This window comes from Kogia breviceps, chromosome 13 (assembly GCF_026419965.1).
Source record: "Kogia breviceps isolate mKogBre1 chromosome 13, mKogBre1 haplotype 1, whole genome shotgun sequence".
NCBI classification, from domain to species: domain Eukaryota; kingdom Metazoa; phylum Chordata; class Mammalia; order Artiodactyla; family Physeteridae; genus Kogia; species Kogia breviceps.
The window spans coordinates 53,804,142-53,824,410 of record NC_081322.1 but is presented as its reverse complement, the minus strand read 5'-3'; the positions used below and the strand labels follow the sequence as shown (position 1 = coordinate 53,824,410).

At 33.3% G+C, this 20,269-nt stretch overlaps 1 protein-coding gene across 17 annotated transcripts in view; it reads left to right on the top strand.

Moving 5' to 3' along the window:
• TRDN (triadin) overlaps window positions 1-20,269 on the top strand; it is a 502,784-nt gene that overhangs the window by 282,050 nt on the left and 200,465 nt on the right. For all 17 annotated transcript variants that reach the window (XM_067010670.1, XM_067010684.1, XM_067010683.1 and 14 more), the window contains one exon: window positions 16,393-16,443. In XM_067010670.1, coding sequence (XP_066866771.1) covers window positions 16,393-16,443 — 51 coding nt within the window. The remainder of the gene's footprint in view (window positions 1-16,392; window positions 16,444-20,269) is intronic.

Here is a 20,269-nt window from a genome sequence, read left to right as displayed (position 1 = left end):
TGGATACTTTAGTCTCTGAAATATAAAGTAGAGCTCTAGGAGCACGGATCCCAATTTCAACTTGTTGACTTAGACAAGGTTCTGAGCCTAAATTTCTTCTCTAAAAAATAGAGTTAATTATACCTGACCTGCCTGTCTGACAAGATGTGGAGTTCAAACAAGAAAACGTATGTGAAAGGATATGAAAAAATATAAACTCCTAGTTAAGTATATAGTATTTACTTAGGCATTTTTCCTTATAAAATCAGCTTCAATATAAGTGAGAATCAAAACACTTTGCTATCACTAAGCTTCATAGTTTTTATCCCCTCTAGTATAAAGGCATTGGTTACTCATCTTACAGCATTTGCAGATTGTTTTTATAGCCACAGCAAATTAAGAGAAGACTGACTAGACTATAAAATGTCCACATTAATAATAGTGCCTAACATATAACTGATTAAGCACAGCTTGTTTATGTCTTCTTACCTTCATGTTGGTGTCAGTTTCATTAATTCTATAATGTTGCCTCAACTAGTTTGGAGACTGGAAATGGCTCTTAGGGATGTGAATTTACTCCTTCAGATGATTTTATAATTCATTCTTTTATTAAAAATACTTTCTATTTTATAAACACCTAGGCTCTTGGCTTATGTAAAAACAATAAGAGATTCTTTCAATGACTTTTTATATTGACTTAGTAAATCATTTCAGTTTTAAATATCATAAAGCAATGACCTCATTTTTAACTATACAAATCATAAGAAATAAGGTATTTAGATAACTTGCATACTTTTGTGATAGCATATCTATGACTAATAATTTATATGAAAATATATATTTTGTGATTTTAATTAATCAAGGAATTTATGTGAGAATAAATCAATTACATTCTACAGATTTCATCATAATAATTTATGTGAGAATAAATCAATTACATTCTACAGATTTCATCATAATATTCTAATATTTATACATAAGATGATGCTTTGACTACTGTGTCCTTCTCTTCCTTATATAGTTTTTAGTTATTTTCAGAAGTATAAATAATCTAAAACTAGTTCATAATTCTTTGAAGTACAGTTAAATAGTTTATAAAGAGGTATTTTCATTTAAGTTTGAACTTATGGACTTGTACTAGGGAAAAACTATGACACTCATAATTCTTAATAGATTTCAAATACACTGTGTGATCTATGTGAAACTGTGTACACTGAACCTCTGAACTTAGTCTGCATTATAATTGTATTTGGGAAACATTGATTAAGCTAAACTTTACATTATGGAAAATTCATATAGTGAAAGGTGAAATAAATTTTATGTTTATGTAATTTAGTGAACTAGACCTTATAACATTTAAGAATTAGAAATTTAGTTAATCTAACCTCTGCAAAAGTCCAAAAAAGTATCTCTATTTTATCTTTAATTCATGATGGATCATATGGTTTTTAGTTATTCTTCTCATAAAGATCTTAAATTGGCTAGACCAGAATTTTGAGTATCAAGAAACTCTTTATAAATTTTCTCACACTAAAGCCACACACAAACACACACACATACACACCCACACATACCACAGACACCATTAACGATTTATCTTGTTTAGAAAGCAATTACCTAGAAGCATCAGGAGACACAAATATTTTCCACAATACATGTTGCTCTCCTTATAGTGAGAGCCAAGGAATGCCAAAGATAAAACATCACAACATGTGCTACTGTATGAAGATTTGTCTTTATATATTTGTATATTATATCTAGAAAGAGTACATCACATTTCATTAAGCTTGGTTTATTTATTGTTTGATATTTAATTTCTCATTTTTAGTGTACTTTTTCCTCAGTATTATTTTCATAATTGACCTGTCCCCCTAAATCCAATTTCCCTCTCTCTTTTTCAATCTTGTTTTCTCTCAGAAGAAAATTTTTCATAGTATTTGCTTGTTACTAGCCAGAGGATCAAAGCAGTTACTCTAGGGAAGCATCCAGTGACTTCTTACTTACTGTGGCAGGGAAGGAGACAAGTCAAGACAACTGACTTCAATGATCTGAGTTGTAGATTGGAGTCCCAGCATTTCCTTGTTTCTAATTTTCTTCCTTCAAAGTGATTTCAATCCAACAATGAAAAGGTGAAGAAAATAGTAATAAATCAAATCATTCGCATATCATCTTTCTTTTTCTTTCATTCACACCTGTGCATGATATTACTTAAAGCTTTCTTTAAGAGTTTATTCTAAGGGCCTGTAACAGTGCTGGCATGTAGGAAGTGTTCAATAAGTACTTGTGGGTTGAATGAAAACATAGAGGAATTGTTGAAGAAAAGAATACTAGGTGATCCAGATATCGATGATCTGTGCCTCTAAAAACTGTACAACTAAGATATTTTAGTAAATCAAATGTGATTTCTGATAGCAAAGATTGCCAAATATTTCAGAAACCAGGATAAGTGATTAAATCATCTAACTACCCTCATTTTAAAGTAAAAAAAAAAGCAAATTAATAATTAAATATACATTATTCATTAATTATATCATTATTATGATCTTTGTAGATGGTACTCTTATAACAAAACAGCATGTGGTGAACCATCATATGGATAAAGATATCAAATAAATTAAATTTAGCAATTGCACCTTCTGCATTGTAAATTTAAAAAATCTTAAATGAGAGAGAAAATTTAATAATTGCCCAATTAGGCCAATATTGTCTAAATATAGAAATGTAAGGCCTTATCCTCACTTTTCTTGGTTTTACATTATAGAACTGAATTAGATGATCTTCTTTTCCTTTGAATCATAAAAAAATTTATGTTCAACAAAGTTTTTAAGTAGTATATCCCTTATATCAGAATATAAAGGCTCTTCCTTCTATAGGAGAAGGCTGGTCTAGAAAGACTTTTATTTCTAGGATTCTAAGACTCAAATGTTAAGGGAAAACACACTTTATAAACTTGGATATTTTAGTATCCCAAAATTAAACTGAAAATTTCATTACAGAAACATTAGTTATAGTTTTCCATCCTCTTAACAATTAAAAATCACTTCAAAATCCACTTAAGTACAAACATGACAAAAATATTCATGAAAAATGATTAAATAGAATTTGAGTACCTATTAACCACCAAGAATAAATTTGAACACAATTAGTAATCATTTTATTAAGGGTAAAATTGGAGCATATGGATCATAAATGTATCAAATGCGGTTCATTTCCTGTAATAAAACTTATATTTTGCTTTAAATTAAGAAATATTTTAAAATTCATAAGTGCAGTAATTTGTGTCCACTTGAAGACCTTCTGTTTTTCTTTGCCTTTGTTGCTATTTTGTAAACAATGGTACCCTATATAATTGTATTAGTGTTTTAAATTGTCACAACAAGTGAAACCCAACTGATACTACATGCTTTGTGTGTTTGTCATTGTCCTCAGACACTTCCCAGATTCTTCTATTCTTCGTACATGTACTGGTCTATTTAGAATCTGCGATGTATATTTATTGTAGATTGAGCCCATACTTTCAAGTGAATGTTAATAATATCTAAGAGTAATGATTTCTCTGAGAGAAACTTATTTATTTAAATAGTAAATGTTTATACTTCATGATGTGTCAACACTATAAAAAAAAGAGAGAAACAATTTTACATTTAAGATCAATGGAGTAAAACTGAAGGTGTAGTTGAAACATATTGTATTTAATTATTTGCTTATTATGTGACTATAAAATAACCTATTTGCACATGTGGACTAAGTCATGCTGTTGACCCTCAATAAATGTTAAAGTATAATAACAATAGTATTGATTCCTGTGAATTCCAAACTTTTGCCAATAGTTTGTGCTCTGGTTGTTTAATATTTATTGAGCGCCCACAACAGACTAGGCGCTGGGAATGGGTGTGAGGAGTATTGAGTGGGCTTTGGAGAGAAGATGGTCTACAAACAGAGCTCATGCAACGCTTGTAAAAATGAGTGTACTCTGCTTGCTTACATATTTTATATATTTTCAAGAGAACTTTTTGCAATTTTCCACTATCTCACTTGCTCACATAACATATTTCACTACTCCTTCTTACTTTTATTTCATTTAATACTTTTAGAATGTTCTCATAATCATTTGATCTCATGTATGGAAATTTCTAGTCCCTTCTTTCTCACCATGTTCCTCCCCATTCCCTTCATCACTTTAATAAATAGACAGGTATAAATCCTACCTATCACAGCTGATTCACAACACACTCAAAAAGTTTGTATTGTTGCATTGATCTCCTACAGGGTACCACCTCCTGCCATGCAACATTTGGTTCATGTGATTCATTTATTGCTAGGAATGTCATTGAATGCTAAAGAGAATTTCAGCCCAGTAAAGGAGCAATGTGTGCCAGTGAGGTTGGCAAGATTTGGAGGCAATGCTAAAAGATGTGCATTCATGCTGTACCTTTCCCTCCGAAATTAATGGTTCTTGTATTAATGATCCATTTTCTCTAATAAACTAATAAGTAACTTGATCACTCTTATTTTATGCAGGATATACTATAGGCAAGTACAAGCCACACAGAGAGATAATTGTAATGCACACATTCCAGTTTCCGTCATGCATAATTCTGCTTTTCAGTTATCATGAAACTGAACCACTCCTATGCCTGATGTGACCTCTGTGCCTATCTTTCTCTTTCCTTTTCTTAGAGACTGTGGCCACTTCATGGAGAAGAACAGTAAAACTATAACATTACCCCAGGAACCTCCCCCTGCACTTCATACTGGGGTCACTACTTTTACCACCAGGTTACCTTTTCAACTCTGGAGTCAGAGGAACTGGCTGTTAGATGAGCTAAATTAAATTACCTGACATTTCCAGAACAATGTACATAGGGGTAGTGTGTCACTCCTACTCTGTCTATATGCTACCCCTTCCATGATTCATCAAAGTAATTTCTTAATGGCAATTGTATCCATCTTTTAGGTTCTTAAAAGCAACAAACTTTTTACATCATGCATGTACTCTTGCTTCATCTGTCTTATAATTCTAAAACTTTGTCTTGATGTAATGTCCAACAATCTTTAGGTAAACTAATGGAATGCAGTTATAAACCATTTCCTAAAGCCCAGTCAAATCAAATTGTAAATATGAAGAAAGGTTGTCATATGATTTCTGAATTTCATGACAATGCACTTCAGATAGAGTGTATTTTTGGTCATTGTCTACATCTTAATATTAGGTTGATGGTTCTTTAAGAAATCCTTAAATCTGTGAAAGACCATTTTCATCCTTTTTATAATGAAAACTCTTAGAAACCTTATTTTTCCTCATAGAGAATTTTGATCACCAAAACCAGGATTTGGCAAGTAAAAACTATTTTAATTATTCAATATAGATATTTGAAGATTACAATTTTGTTCTCCAAAGAGAAAAATTGACTTTTGTTTGTTCCTTTGACACTCTACACTAGATTATATAAAAGACTGCGGAAATGCATTGTAGTGTTTACCATATAACACACCAAGAAAACACCTCCTTGCAAGTTCAAGGACATTAAACTGCTAATTATGTCTCTTCTTTCTATTAATATTTACTTTCACTCCTGCTTTTATTCTGAAACCACATATGGGTTTATTCTCTTTTTTCCCTTAGGGATTTTTAATAGAAAGTATATTATAAGCTGCTCTGTTACAAAGCTAAGTGGCCAGAACAAAGATTGTTTTGGGAGAATTTTTTTATCCCTTTTTTACTGACTTTTTTCTTTCATTTATAGGTTGATTTTCTACTAAAGGCCTATTTAGGGAAAAAAAAAGAGTTGGAATACAATACACACTATCTTGAATAAAGTTGCTTAAAATAAATTGCCATGTCATATCCTGGAACAAATTAATGGAGTTTAAGCTACAGTCTCTAAAAATCAAATTGTAGATATTATCTTAAATCATTAGCCCTACATAAAAATGCATTGTTACTTTCTTCTAATTGTAAATTAAAGTACACATTATAGGTCAAATAATTTCAGGAATAAACATGAAAAAATTTTTCATCATTCTACATAAAATTTACTTGCACTTTATTGATTATTACTGCCCCAGTTTTTCATAGAATGATGGTGTATTATATGCTAAATAAAAAGCAATTCTTAAAACCTGAAAATTCAATTCAGATACTCCTTTGGAATTATGAAATGGCAATATATAAGTTAGAAAATTTTTTCATCATTTTGACTTGCAAATTTTGGGTTTTATTTCACTTGATTTCTATATAAGAAAGAGAGATACTACATCAGATAACTCATAAAAAGCATCTATAGTCTCGTTAAAAGTCTTGGCAATAAAAATCATGGTCAACAATTCTTAGCTTGGAGTTAGCACTTGTATTGCTGGTCCTTGAAAAGAAATAACTGATAAAAACTAATAATGATTAGAAATATTAATCTGCTTGAATAATAGAGTACAGTTATCTCAAAATAAAACTTAAGGCTTGGTCTATCTCTTCCAGTAATTTATTCTGTGACATTAGGGTATTTACTTTTTGTGTAAATCTTCTTTTGCAAGCCAAGATTATTTTACTAAGCATTCTCTACGGAACTTTCCAGTCCTAATATTGTCTAATTCTCATTTGTAAGAAATGTCTCTCTTGCCTGAGACGTTTCCAACTTTGACCCAAAAGCTGAAGAATAAACTTACTTTTCTGATTGCAAGTACAATCTATACCAAAATATAAACAGAAATGTCAGATTCAGATTCTAAAATGAAAATATTTCTAAGTATTATATAAATCTACTAAATAGAATTTTAATATTTGAAGTATTTACTTCACTTGAATTCCAATATATACACTTAAATTATACTTAAGTTTCAAAAAGTACATCGCTGGAGCAAAGCATACTATTGAATATCCAATGAAATGACATGCAGGTTCTCTAAATATTAATTTAGCTACAAGGATCACTAATAATGGAACACAGGATGCAGAAATTATGCCTATGACACACATGTACAAAAGAATTTATAAAAAATGAAACAGAAGAAGATATTATCTCAGGAGACAGGAGAATGTTGATAACACAACTATGGTTGAATTGTGGTTTCAGTTTTGGAGTATTTCCAAACAAAATAACAATGACTTTCTAAGTATTGTCAGTCAGTTCAGTATATATCATACTCTCTTAAGAGAAAAGGTTTAATTTCATTGATACAATGACTGAAAAAAATGTTTGGACTAAGGATCTTTAAAGACTCCTTATCATTGGAAGGCTATAAATTCAAATTCTCTAGCAGGGTACTGCTGGTTTCTTTATCACCATCCCTCACTGTGACTTTCCAGCCTTGGTTCACATACTTCTCCCCCACTTTGTACATCCAGTGTGGTAGCCACAAGAACTTTCACATTCCATTTTTTCTTATGTTGTTCCTTATGTTGGAGAGGTCTTTCCAATTCTTCTTTGATGACAAATTTTATATCCAGTTTCAGGATAATCACATATGCTAGTACCTCTGTGAGGTCTTTTCTTATTGCATCAGGTAGTTTGTCAGTCCTTCTGCTATGAGCTCAGAGCCCTGTGTATGTGTCTCTATCATTGTACTTAATCTGTCTACGTGGATGCTTTCCAGCATAGACTGAACTCCATGAAACCATCTTTTCTTTTTTTTCTCAGCTCTGAACTCAAAAGAGACATTGAATAAATATTTATTGAATGAATCAAGTTTACCTTTTCAAAATACAAAAAAATGTATTCTTCTTCTAACATATTGTTCCCAAGTGAAGAAACTTAAATAGACCTGGGGTTCTTGTTCTGCAGGGGGATCACTTTGTCACACTGCTAAGCACTGTAGGAAGGACAGTTTCTCGTTTGTTAAAATGTCATTAGCTTTTGCTTTTACTCTAACCAAAGCCTTTTTGAGAGTCTCAGACCTCAACTTTCTTTTATATGCACATATCCATCACAAAGTTTAAAGTGCTATTAAAGATTTCTAAAAAATTTCATTGAAGTCTAATATATTAGCAAATCAAATTAAACAGTGTATATAAAGAATTATATACCATGACCAAGTAGGATTCATTCTAGTTAAGCAAAACTGGTTTAACATTTGAAAATAAATTGATGTAATTCATTACATCAACCAGATAAACAAGAAACAAAATCATCTCAATAGATACAGAAAATCATTTGACAGAATCCAACATGCATGTATGATAAAAACTCTCAGCAAACTAGGAACAGAGAGGAACTTCCTCAACTTGATAAAGAACATCTGCAATAAAACCTACTGCTAACATCATACTTAATGATAAGGCACTAGAAGATTTCCCACTAAGATAAAAAACAAGGATGTCTCCTCTCAGCACACTTATTCAACGTTGTACTGGAAGGACTAGTTAATGAAATAAGATAAGAAAAGGAAAGAAAAGACATACCATTTGGGAAGAAAGAAAACTGCCTTGAATATTATGATCATCTATTTAGAAAATTCTAAAGAATCAATAAAAATCTCATAGAACTAATCAGTGATTATAGCAAGGTTGCAGGACACAATCCGTAAAAGTCAATTGTTCTCCTATTTACCAGCAATGAAAAATTGGAATGAACAAAACAAAAAATGCAAGGCCATTTACATTAGTGCCAAAAAAGAAAAGACTTAGATATAAATCTAAGAATAATCTATTCTATGTTCCTGGGTAGGCAGAGTCAAAATTGTTAAGATGTCAGTTCTTTACAAAGTTATCTATAGATTCAATGCAATCATGATAGAATTTCCAATGAATATTGACAAACAGATATTGTGAATATCAACAAACTGATCCTAAAGTTTATACGGAAAAATAAAAGGTCCAGAATAGCCAAGACAACATTAAAGGAGAAGACCAAAGTCTGAGGACCGACACTCAAGACTTATTCTAAAGCTACATTAGTCATCACACTGTTATGCTGGTGAAAGAATCAACAAATAGATCAATGGAACAAAATGAAGAGCCCAGAAATAGATCCACAAAAATACAGTCAACTGATCTTTGACAAAGGAGCAAAAGCAATTCAATGGAGAAATGATATTCTTCTCAGCAAGTGGTACTAGAACTCTCACAAGAAAAAAGAAAAAAAAAAAAGAATCTAGATACGAATCCTATGTCCTTTTCAAAATATTAATTCAAAGTGGATCATAGACCTAAATGTAAAACAAAACTATAAAACTCCTAGAAGAAAACATAAAAGAAAATCTAGTTTATCTTTGGTTTGGAGATTACTCTTTAGATACAACACCAAAGACACAATCCTTAAATGAAAAGTTGATATGTTGGGCTCTTTTAAAATTAAAAACTTATGTTCTGCAAAAGACACTGTCAAGAATATTTAAAGACAAAACACAGAATAAGAGAAAATATTTGTAAAATACATATCTGATAAAGGACTGTTATCCAAAATACACAAAGAACTCTTAAAACTCAACAATAGGAAAATGAACAAATCATTTAAAAAATTGGCAAAAGGTCTGAACAGATACCTCACCAAAGAAGATATACAGATGGGAAATAAGCATATGAAAAAATGCTCAACATCATACATCATTAGGAAATTGAAAATTAAAACAATGAGATACCACTACAGACCTATTAGAATGGCTAAAATCTAAAACACTGAAACATCAAATGTTGGGGAGGATGTGGAGCAACAAAACTCTCATGCTTTGCTGGAGGGAATGCAAAATGGTACAGCCACTTTGGAAGATTGTTTAGTGGTTTCTTACAAAACTAAATGTACTCTTATCATATGATCCTGCAGTCATGCTCTTTGGTATTTACCCAAATGAGTTGAAAACTAATGTGCACAAATATTCCAGCTTTAATCATGGTTGCTAAACTTGGAACCAACAAATATTTCTTCAATAGGTGAATGGATAAATAAATTCTGGTATGTCCATACAAAAGAATTTTCTCCAGTGTTAAAAAGGCATGAGCTATCAAGCCATGAAATGATATTGAGGAACATTAAATTCTATTTCTAAGTGAAAGAAGCCAATCTGAAAAGTTTACATATTATATAACTCCAACTACATGATTCTCTGGAAAAGGAAAAACTATGGAGATAGTAAAAAGTACAGTGGTAGCCAGGGGTTTGGGGGGAGGGAGGAATGAATAGGTAGTGCACAGGGAATTTTTAGGGCAGTGAAGCTATTTTATATCCTACTATAATGGTATATGTATGTCATTATACATTTGTCAAAATCCACAGAATGAACAAAACTAAGAATGAACCCTAATGTAAACTGTGGATTTTGGTTGATAATGATGTATCAATATTGGTTCATCAACTGTAACAGACATACAACATTAATTAGGGATTTGATGATGGAGAAGGTGGGGTGTATTAGGGGAGGACATATGTGGGAACCCTCTGAACTTTCCATTCAATTTACTATAAACCTTAATCAATCTACTCTAAAAAATATTGTAGTTCATTAATTTAAAAGAATGGTATGGAAATCTTAAAGAATTAATCCACTAAGTGAATTTCAAAATACTATGATATTCCATACTATGAATAACAGAAGCATTTATTTCAAAATCCTATTTATTTTTTATTTTATTAATAATTTTTAAGTTAATATTCTTCTTATATTCAATTAGATTTAAGTTTTCTTATACATCCTCTCATAAAATGTTTCATGTTTGAACACAGACTATAATGATAAATTTCTCAGATCTCATATAAATGTGTTTGTAGAAAAAGATTTCTAATTGAGAAAAGAGTTTCAAAAGACAATACAGAATATACACAATATTATGATTGTCATAGAAAATAGAAGAATATGTTACATTTAAAATGAAGAGATGATTTGGGATTTTTACAGAAATTGATTGAAAATTAAGTATATAAATATAGGTGTGTGAGATTATTAAACACTGGAAATTCACCATCCAATATTTCTTAGGTAAAGAAAGCAAAATGCTGTGTGAAGCTAGGTTGAAATATATATCATTTTTGGTTTTTATCCATGAAAATTGTCAAATACCGGCGATTTCATTTTACTTTGATACCTTAGCCAGGTTGGGACTGCAAAATTGGGAAATTACTGACCATGAAAGGCAATTATATGATTATTAGGCCTTTGTGTAAAGATTTAATAGTTAAGTTTTCTGATAAAATGTGATCAGCACAAATTTGGCAAATTTATTAATTTATTCAATGAATAATTATTGACTTCCTAGTATGTGCCAGATGACATGGTCCCTGCTTCTGGAAAAGAATTTGGAAAACTATGGCAGACTGGCAGTTATGAAGAACATTGCTGTGAGGTGGTGATGCAAATATGCTCACTCTTCAATTCTAGAAGCCATCTGTGGTGCTATCAACTTTATAATCCATTGTGCTCCCAGCACTTACTGTAGTAGTTTAGCTCTAACTTTAATTTTGATGGTCCAGGTTCAAATTTTCCACTGCTATTTAGTAGTCATGACATTAGGCAAGTTATTTACCTCTCTTAGATCCTATTATCATATCTATAAAATCTAGATAATGTCTACTTCCCGGAATGGGTGAGGAGTTAGGGATCTGTCTCAGTCAGCTCTGGCTGCTATAACAAAATATTATAGACTAGGTGGTTTAAATAACAGAAATGTATTTCTCACATTTCTGGAGGCTAGGATGTCCAAGATCAGGTGCCAGCCAATTTGGTTCCTGGTGAGGGGGCTCTTCCTGGTTTGTAAGCAGATGTCTTCTTACTATATCCTGCTATGGTGCAGAGAGGGAGGGAGAGAGAGAGAGATATCATCTTTCTCATGTCTCTTCTTATAAGGGCACTAATCCCATTCATGGAACTCCACCCTCATGACATAATCACCTCCTAAAGGCCCCACCTCCAAATACCAACACATTGAGTATTAGTCTTTAACATATGAATATCAGGGTGAAACAAACATCCCATTCATAGCAAGATTTTATGTAACAGTGTCTAACTACACAAAACAACTCTTCATCATTATATGTGAATACAGGAATGACCACGACCTAGCTTTGCCTGCCCTCAAGGATATTAGTCTTGTTAAAAAGATTTTTTTCTTGAAGAAAACATGGGAACTTTGACATCTTAAGTTGAACATGATTACATGAGAAAAATTCATAGCTAATAAAGTTTTCTTTGAAAAACAAATTCTTTAGGGCTTAGAAAGCAAATTATATGCCTAGGGGGTCATAGTTTATCTCAGCTCCCAAATATATAAAGGAGTGCTTATTTTATTTTTAAATAATTGCATATTGCGGATCTTTCTAAAGAGCCGATTACAAATAAAGTAAAATGTACCCCACTGAGGTACAGTCCAGAATTCTGAATAGTATTCTCTTCTTGCAGCCAAGCTACACAGCATAAAAGCATCATAATTATAAAGTTTTATCAGAATTCAGTCAAAGGAAAAGAGTATTTAGATGATTTCAGGAAGTACCTCAGCTAAGGTAATTTGAAGACCTATATTACTATAGGAAAGAGTTTGTCAAAAGGACTAGAATACTTAGTCCATTGGACAAGACTTCCATCTCCGTGGTGATTGCAAGATACACATTAGACAAGTTCTATATCTGTTAGTTGTTTTGAATTCCTCTGCCATGCTCCATGTCACAGTTTTAACATGCTAACACAGCCCAGCTTGCCTAGAACAACACAATGATTGAGTAATTGAAGGAAGCTTCTCAGAGATGCATATACAAAGTGTTATATAGTATTATATAATTGGTGGTTTCAGAACTCCCCAACTCTCCACATTCTGTATTGATTATTAGCTTAACTTTCAGAGAACATTCTGAATTCCCTGATTTACAGTTTCTTGAGAAATACCTTACCATAGTCTTCAAGTACTAACAACACTGTTAAGATGTCATTCAAAGAAATTTTATATTATACTCTTTAATTAGAATGTCCTGTTAGAGGATAAGACAGGTTGCAAAATTATATTTTTTTTAATTAAAAAAAAAGACTAAGAAATACAACGAAGTTCCAAGTTTTTTTTTAAAAAGACACCAACATATAAATATAATTGACTTGGAGATGTTTTAAATTGAGAATTTTTAAACAGATTTTTAGAGAAAAGTATTTTAAAATGTTAAAAATATGTGTGCCAAGTTATTTAGTCTATAGACCAGGAAATGATTCAATGCGTCACTAAGGCAAAAAGGAAGTTAAAAATGGCGTCCCGACCAAGTCATACTTAATTACAAAGTTAATGGACAATGTCCTGAGTAAAATTAAACCCTGACAACATCTTTTCAGGAGCATTCAAAGTTAGTATTGTATAAAACATCAAAATATTTTATTTTTTCTCATGGGGATTATAAACATAGAATGCTAAACCATTTAGACTACTTGAAAATTCTTTTCTCTATTTATTTATGAAACATATTTTGGAGTTTGAAAAAGATACAAAAATGCTATAAAATACCTTTTCTAAAATATCCCTGATTATCAAAATTATGTCCAATGAACATAAAACAATGACAGATGCATGTAGGGCATTCACATATTAAATATTTAAAAATCATGCAACTAATCACAATTGAACCACTCTAGGAACAAAGTAGTATCACTTTAGGATGGAACAGAGATATTATAAAACAATTTTGACATTTTTGGTGCTGTGTGATGTACATTAATAGTCATGATCTGAGGAATTATCTGTCATTGAACTTACGGATAGAGCTCTCCATATGGTTCTTTAAAACTACTCTTTCCATCAGAAGAAAAATCCAAAAAAAAATTGATACTTTGATCTTATTCATTATGCTCATGAAACAATATCTCAAATCAGCAGGCAAATTATGTATCTTCAAAAAGAGGAAAGAAACAGTTTTTGAACTGATACTTTTGAACACTTCAGTAGAGGTAGCTGGGAAAGAAAGGTTATGAATTTTGAGTTTGATACTTCACACAGCCAGGAAATCTGGGCTGCCTGATGATTCTGTTAGGATCTTTTACACCTTCCAATTTCAGTTTCTTTTTTACAATCTAGCTACACTTGACACTGACATCAAGCCAAAACACTTCAACAGAAATATTTTTTTTATATCCTAATGTCACTAATAATAAATTGATATTGAATTTGGTCAATCAGAGCAATGAGTAATAACTAATAGCTAGATCAAAGATATTATTAATCAATACCATTTCCTTTAAACACATTGTTTTTGGGGTTCAAAATATTTATGTGCTGAGGAGGAACTCTAGTGCTGATTTCTTTTGTTACAAGATTGTCCATTATTTCAGTTTTTTATTTTGTCTGTTTCATAGGCCTTTTACAAAAACCTTGTAGAAAGAAACAGTATTATTATATATACATTTTATCTTTTAGAGGATAATGTTAGAAGAAAAAGTAAATGCTATTTTCTATTTCTTTTTATTGGTTAGATATTCAGGTCCCTAACTTTAAAAAAAAACCCTGGATTTATTGAAATTGAATATTTTTCTTTAAATGAATAGTTTTTATCTAGTAAATTATTTAAAATTTAGCTTGCTATTTATAGCTCTTTTGATCACACTTAGTGTGTGGTATTCATTTTTAAACATCTGGCAATAGCAAAATTGATAAAATTTATTACTACCAATATATGAATATATATCAATATAGGCAAATTATATGAGATTGGATTTAAAACACACAGGTAAAAAGTAACACAGGACATCAGTTTTTCTTTTAATTTCATATGTTATTAAGAAAACAATTTTTAACTTTCTTGTTTATTTTGCCCTTGTATACTTAGTTTATTCACTAAATCAAGTTTATCTACATGAACAAAGCAAATAAGATTTGTTTGGGGCATTTAAAAAAATCATGTTACTGGTTGTATTGATAGCTTCCATTTGTAAATGAGACTTCAAGCTGATTTGCTTCTGCAACACTTGCATGTAATATGTACTTCACCCATATTTCCAACTGTTTGCAAGACATTTCCTTTTTGGGTATCTTGTTGATGCATGAAGCACAATATATTCAAAACAAAGATAATGTCTTCAAAGAACTCTGTTACCTATATTCCATATGTCAACTGATGGTAGATTATCCTTCTGTGAACCAAGTAAGAACTCCAGGAGTTCTTTTTTTGTATGATCCTCAGCTTTTAAAAAAACCTGACTTACATCCTGCACCCTGATATACTGTTAAATTGTTATTTCCTGACCAGTGAAATTCTAGTCAGCTGAGGAACCTAAACCCAAATGCAGTAAAAACCTTCCCCAGTTTTAAAAGTAGAATTAATCATTTCTCTGTTATCTATATAGTTCTACTGGAGAGCTTATATTGTGCATGGTACAATATTTTGTTCTTTATTAGCTGTTTCATGTACTGTTTCTGCTTACAGACCACTTCAAAACTTAGTGATATAAAACAACAGCTGATTTTACTTTGCCCCTGATTTAGAGGATCAGGAGTTCAGGAGGGATCAACTGATCAACTGAGCAGTTTTTCACTTGGCCATCTCATGTGATTACAGTCAGATGTAGGCTTGGGCCGTAGACATCTAAAGTAACTGACTTCTGGATGTCCAAGATAGCTCACTTGATGGCTGGGAGTTGATGCTAGCTGTTGGCTGGGAGCTCAGCTGTGGGTGCTGACTGGATTGCCTATATGTGGTCTTGACAGCTTGACAGTGTCAGTTGGAGTACTTACATGGCAGCCGGCTTCCCCCAGAGCTAGAGAATCAGATAGAAACTACATGGTTTTTCCTGATTTAGCCTAGGAAGTCACGCAGCAACACTTCTACTGTATTCTTTTGGTTACAAGTGACTCACACACCCAAACTGACAGACTGTCCAGCCCATGCCTTCCCATTCTCTCTTCTGTCCTAAAATGTCTTTTCAGCTTCATTTCTGTTGCTCTAATTCCTTTCCAGGTTTCAAGCTCTTCTTCAGTACCACCTGCCAAAGCCTTTCCTGATTCCATCATTGAGCTACCAGAGCCAATACCTTTGTGTTTGAGTTCAGAGAGACATTAGTTCAAATCCCAGATTTCCTGTTTAAGGGCTACATGACCTTGGGAAAGTTATTTAATCCCTTTATGTGAAAAGTAGCAATAATAACAAGACCTACCAACCTTATAGGGTTATTGTCAACGTTGAATGACTAAACAGTAGAGAACATTCCCTGTGACACATAGTAAGTAGCCAATGTTAGCTATAACTCTTATCATATCTTCTTTTTCCAAAGCCCATAGTATTTTATTTGTACATCCTTGTATCTACCATATCTGCCCCTTGTAATAATTTCAGGGCTCATTTTCTATCTTCCGTATATTTAGTTCAATATGTTACAAGCAATTTATCCCAGTAGATGCCTGTATCTTGAATACCAAAGCAGAGCCTCTCTGGTTCTTTAAGCCTCAGTAAACATAACACATAAAGAACTTGCCATTTTTTCTCCATTATTCCTTGTAACCTTTCCTCCCTATGATTCTTCTTGCAGAAATTAGAAAAGAAAAATCCAAGAAGACTTCTTCAGTTCTGAAGGATAAAGGTAATAGAGTCAAGTTAACATAACACAAGAAATTTATTAGCAAAAATATCTGAATGTGTCCACAGTACATTAGCCATCATCTTTGCAGGTTTGTGGGTCAGAATTGCACAGGACACCCTCATATATTTGAAAACTTTTATTTATTTACCTGTCTGTTAAATACTTTCCTTCAGTTCACTATGACGTAAAGTGCTCTGATTATAATTTCTGAAAGAAAAAAAAACAGAAAAATGATTTTTAGAAAAGAATGGAAGGGATAAAAAAAGATTAGAAGGAAAATAAAGAGTATAGGAAGGGTTTGCTTCCATGCCCTCTGGTTCTCTCCTTTCTGTCCTTCATTAGCTATATATTTAGTGCATAATCTTTCCAAACACTTGCTAAGCATTGGCAAAACAAAATGGCAAAGTTAGGAATAGAGAGGAAGACTTGGGAATTGGAGTTCTGAATTCTGCTGTCTTCAAAGACTCCTAGTCATGTTCTGTGTGCTTTAGTCTTAACAGGTTCCTTATTGCTATGAAAGAGCATTACATTCTTATTTAAATACGATTCAAATCCCAGGCCTCTTTCTAAGAATAATGTCCACACAAAGCATCAAGCCATCTCTATCGACTTCCTAATCAAGTCTGGGGAATCAGAGAAGGCTTTCCTGAAGAGTTATATTCAAGTATAATGCATGAGGAGTTATCCAGACAAAGGTGTGAGGATTGTCTGGGAGAAGTACAGAAGCAGGGCATCTGCTCTTTGCCAGACACATTGCAATCTACTTTATATATTTTGTTTCTGCAAGTTGTGCTTGATATCACCATTTCAGTAAAGGAGGAAGCTGAGGTACATGTAATTTAAATTACTCAGTGTCACACTATGGGTAAGAGGCAAAGGCAGGAATCAAAGTCAAGTCTGTTGGATTTTAACACCCATTTATTTCATTTTAACACAGATACTGCTTGCTCCTTAAAATAGGGCCCTTGTATTTGTATTCTTCAAGGAACCTTTGCTTTGAGTGCAGAGCTCATTACATAAGTTAGAAATTCTATTTGACATAGACACACTGGATATGCAATGTGGAAAAATAGTCTTAGTCCTTTTACTATTGGGGTGACTTTCCTTAATTCCCACAGAGGAGCTCAGTCCATTTTTCCCCAGTGATTACTTGTTCTTTGAGAAAGAATCATTCTCACCTCCATTCTCATTTTATCTGACAATTAACAATAATATTGTCCTTGTTTGTGTGAGAACTAAAGGTATTATTGAAACACACTACCAGGAAAATCCATATATACATGCAAAATCTAAATCTTCCCTCCTTCCAATGCAGTATGAAATATACTTATTTTGGTGAGCACTTATTTCACAGGAATACTTGGACCGTATATTATTGTCCACTATGAAAACAACTCAACAGAAATTTGGGTCTTACCTCTAAAATGACCCTTCAGGCAATGATGATTATCAAAAACTTAAACTACTACTTAAAGACTTCACCTGTGCTGAAGCCTAAACTAATTGGAAATGGTACTTGTTTTGTTTTGTTTTATTTTTTGGAAATGGTACTTGTAAACATCTGTCCCAGAAAACATTATCTGGGAGAATTTATTTATTTATTGGCACATGGGCTCAGTAGTTGTGGCTCACAGGCTCTAGAGCATAGGCTCAGCAGTTGTGGAGCACAGGCTTAGTTGCTGTGTGGCATGTGGGAATTTCCCAGACCAGGGATCAAACCCATGTCCCCTGCACTGGCAGGAAGATTCTTAACCACTGCACCATCAGGGAAGTCCCTATCTGGGAGAATTTATATCCACACTGACCACTTTACTAAGTAGGCTCCTGTAATTTCTATTATTGTTGTTGTTGTTGTTATTAATGTACAATTGCAGACAATTTCCTAGGGAACACTTTTTCCTCAACGTTAAATTCTCTATTTGCAAGATGTCTCCACAGTCACTGGAAAATCATGTATATAAAGGTCTACTACATATCATTATTGATTTGGATCTATTTTAAATGAACCTCTTTTGTATTCAAGCTGTGTTAATGCCCTCAAATATCTTTGTTATATACAAGTTGGGTACAATTTTAGAAGAATTATATTGTCACCTTCCCTTTATTTTCTGAATATAATTTTCATTATATACAAAAATCAAAGAAAAAAATTGTAGTATTACCTCTAAAATTTCAGTGACTTTAACCTCTGCAGTGTTATTGTTTCTGGAGAGGATTATTGAAGCTTGCTGCTGAACTGTGGCGGAATCAGAATGCAGCAATTCCACTTGCTACATAGCCTCTTATTTCAATTAAAGATTGCCTACCTTTGCTGGTCTCTTATAGACTCCACCTGCATGTATATATTAGAACCCATACTGAAGCAATGCTACATTTCGAAAATCAGAATTATTACACGGAAATCCTTTGGGGCTGTATTTACTGGGGATGTGATAACCATGAGTAAATTAGACATTTAAAGAAACATCATTAGGCTTCTGTCTTTATTTAAGGAGGTATAGAGAGGGCTAGGGATGATTATTCCGAAGAAAAAGAGCAAGAGAAAGACACGTCTTGTTGCCTTTTGCTGCTGGTTCAGCGACTGACTTTCCTGGGCTAGTGGACTCATGTAAGCCCTCTGTACACACTCAAGAGGGCAGAGCCCTGCTTATACAGCCCTGACCGTCCAGAAACCAGACAACCCTATTAGTCAGCCCTATGATTGGTTATATTCCTTCCGGCATCCACCACTCTCCTCTCGCTACTTGCTTCTTATTAGTCTGACTTATCTGAGGTTGCAAGATTCACCCATGGTCCAAGAAACTGCAAACCAAATCATAATCAGGCAACAAGGAGGTTAATTAATTACCTTCTATTGAGAATGCAATAGTAGCACCCTTAGGTTCCTCTGGCATTGGCATAATATGATGGACATTAGAATTATTGACTAGCTTTGTGACTCAGGCTTGCATTATGTTTGGGTCTAATGCCAGAGAATTCAGAGCAGAGCTTGTCTTCTTTCATATTCTGATGCTCAGGACCATGCACCTGATGATTCCCCCAACTTCTCTTTGTCTTCACCCTACTTCTTCGTGGCCACTCCCACTCATCAAACAGAAGCTAGAGCGAAGAATAGGGTAAGTTGGCTGATGACTTTGAAACTGATCCCCAATGATTTCTTCATCACGAACGCTCACCCTAGTTCATTATTGCCTTTGTGTCTGGGAGTGGTGTAAAACCTGAAATGATCTTCCTATTTCTTTGTAAACATTTTCTCCATTACAGCCTCCTACCAGATTATTTTAAGAGTTCCAAGAAATATCCCAGCACCTTTAAACATATTCTAGATCCTGATAATCAAGATTCATAAGCCGTCCTGTAGGCTCTTGGTCAAATGCAAAGAAACTACCATATTTGTAAAAACAACACACACACAAAAATGTGCTCGCCAATGCTTTGCTCCTGACAAGCAAGATAGATGCATTGAAAAATGCCTTAATAACTGACCTAAATCAATGATGTTTCAATCCTTACTAATACAGAAGTGCAGAATTCCCATACAACACTGTCTCCACATTTTTGGTCATATTTGGTATCCTTGGATAGTTAGGGACGTTCAGACCAATCTGTGGACTTCTTAAATCAGGTCAAAACCCCCTTGAAGTCAACAAGGACACTGAGGGCTTCCCTGGTGGTGCAGTGGTTCAGAGTCAGAGGGCTCGGGTTCGTGCCCCGGTCCGGGAGGATCTCACATGCCGCGGAGGGGCTGGGCCCGTGAGCCATGGCCGCTGGGCCTGCGCGTCCGGAGCCTGTGGTCTGCAACGGAAGAGGCCGCAACAGTGAGAGG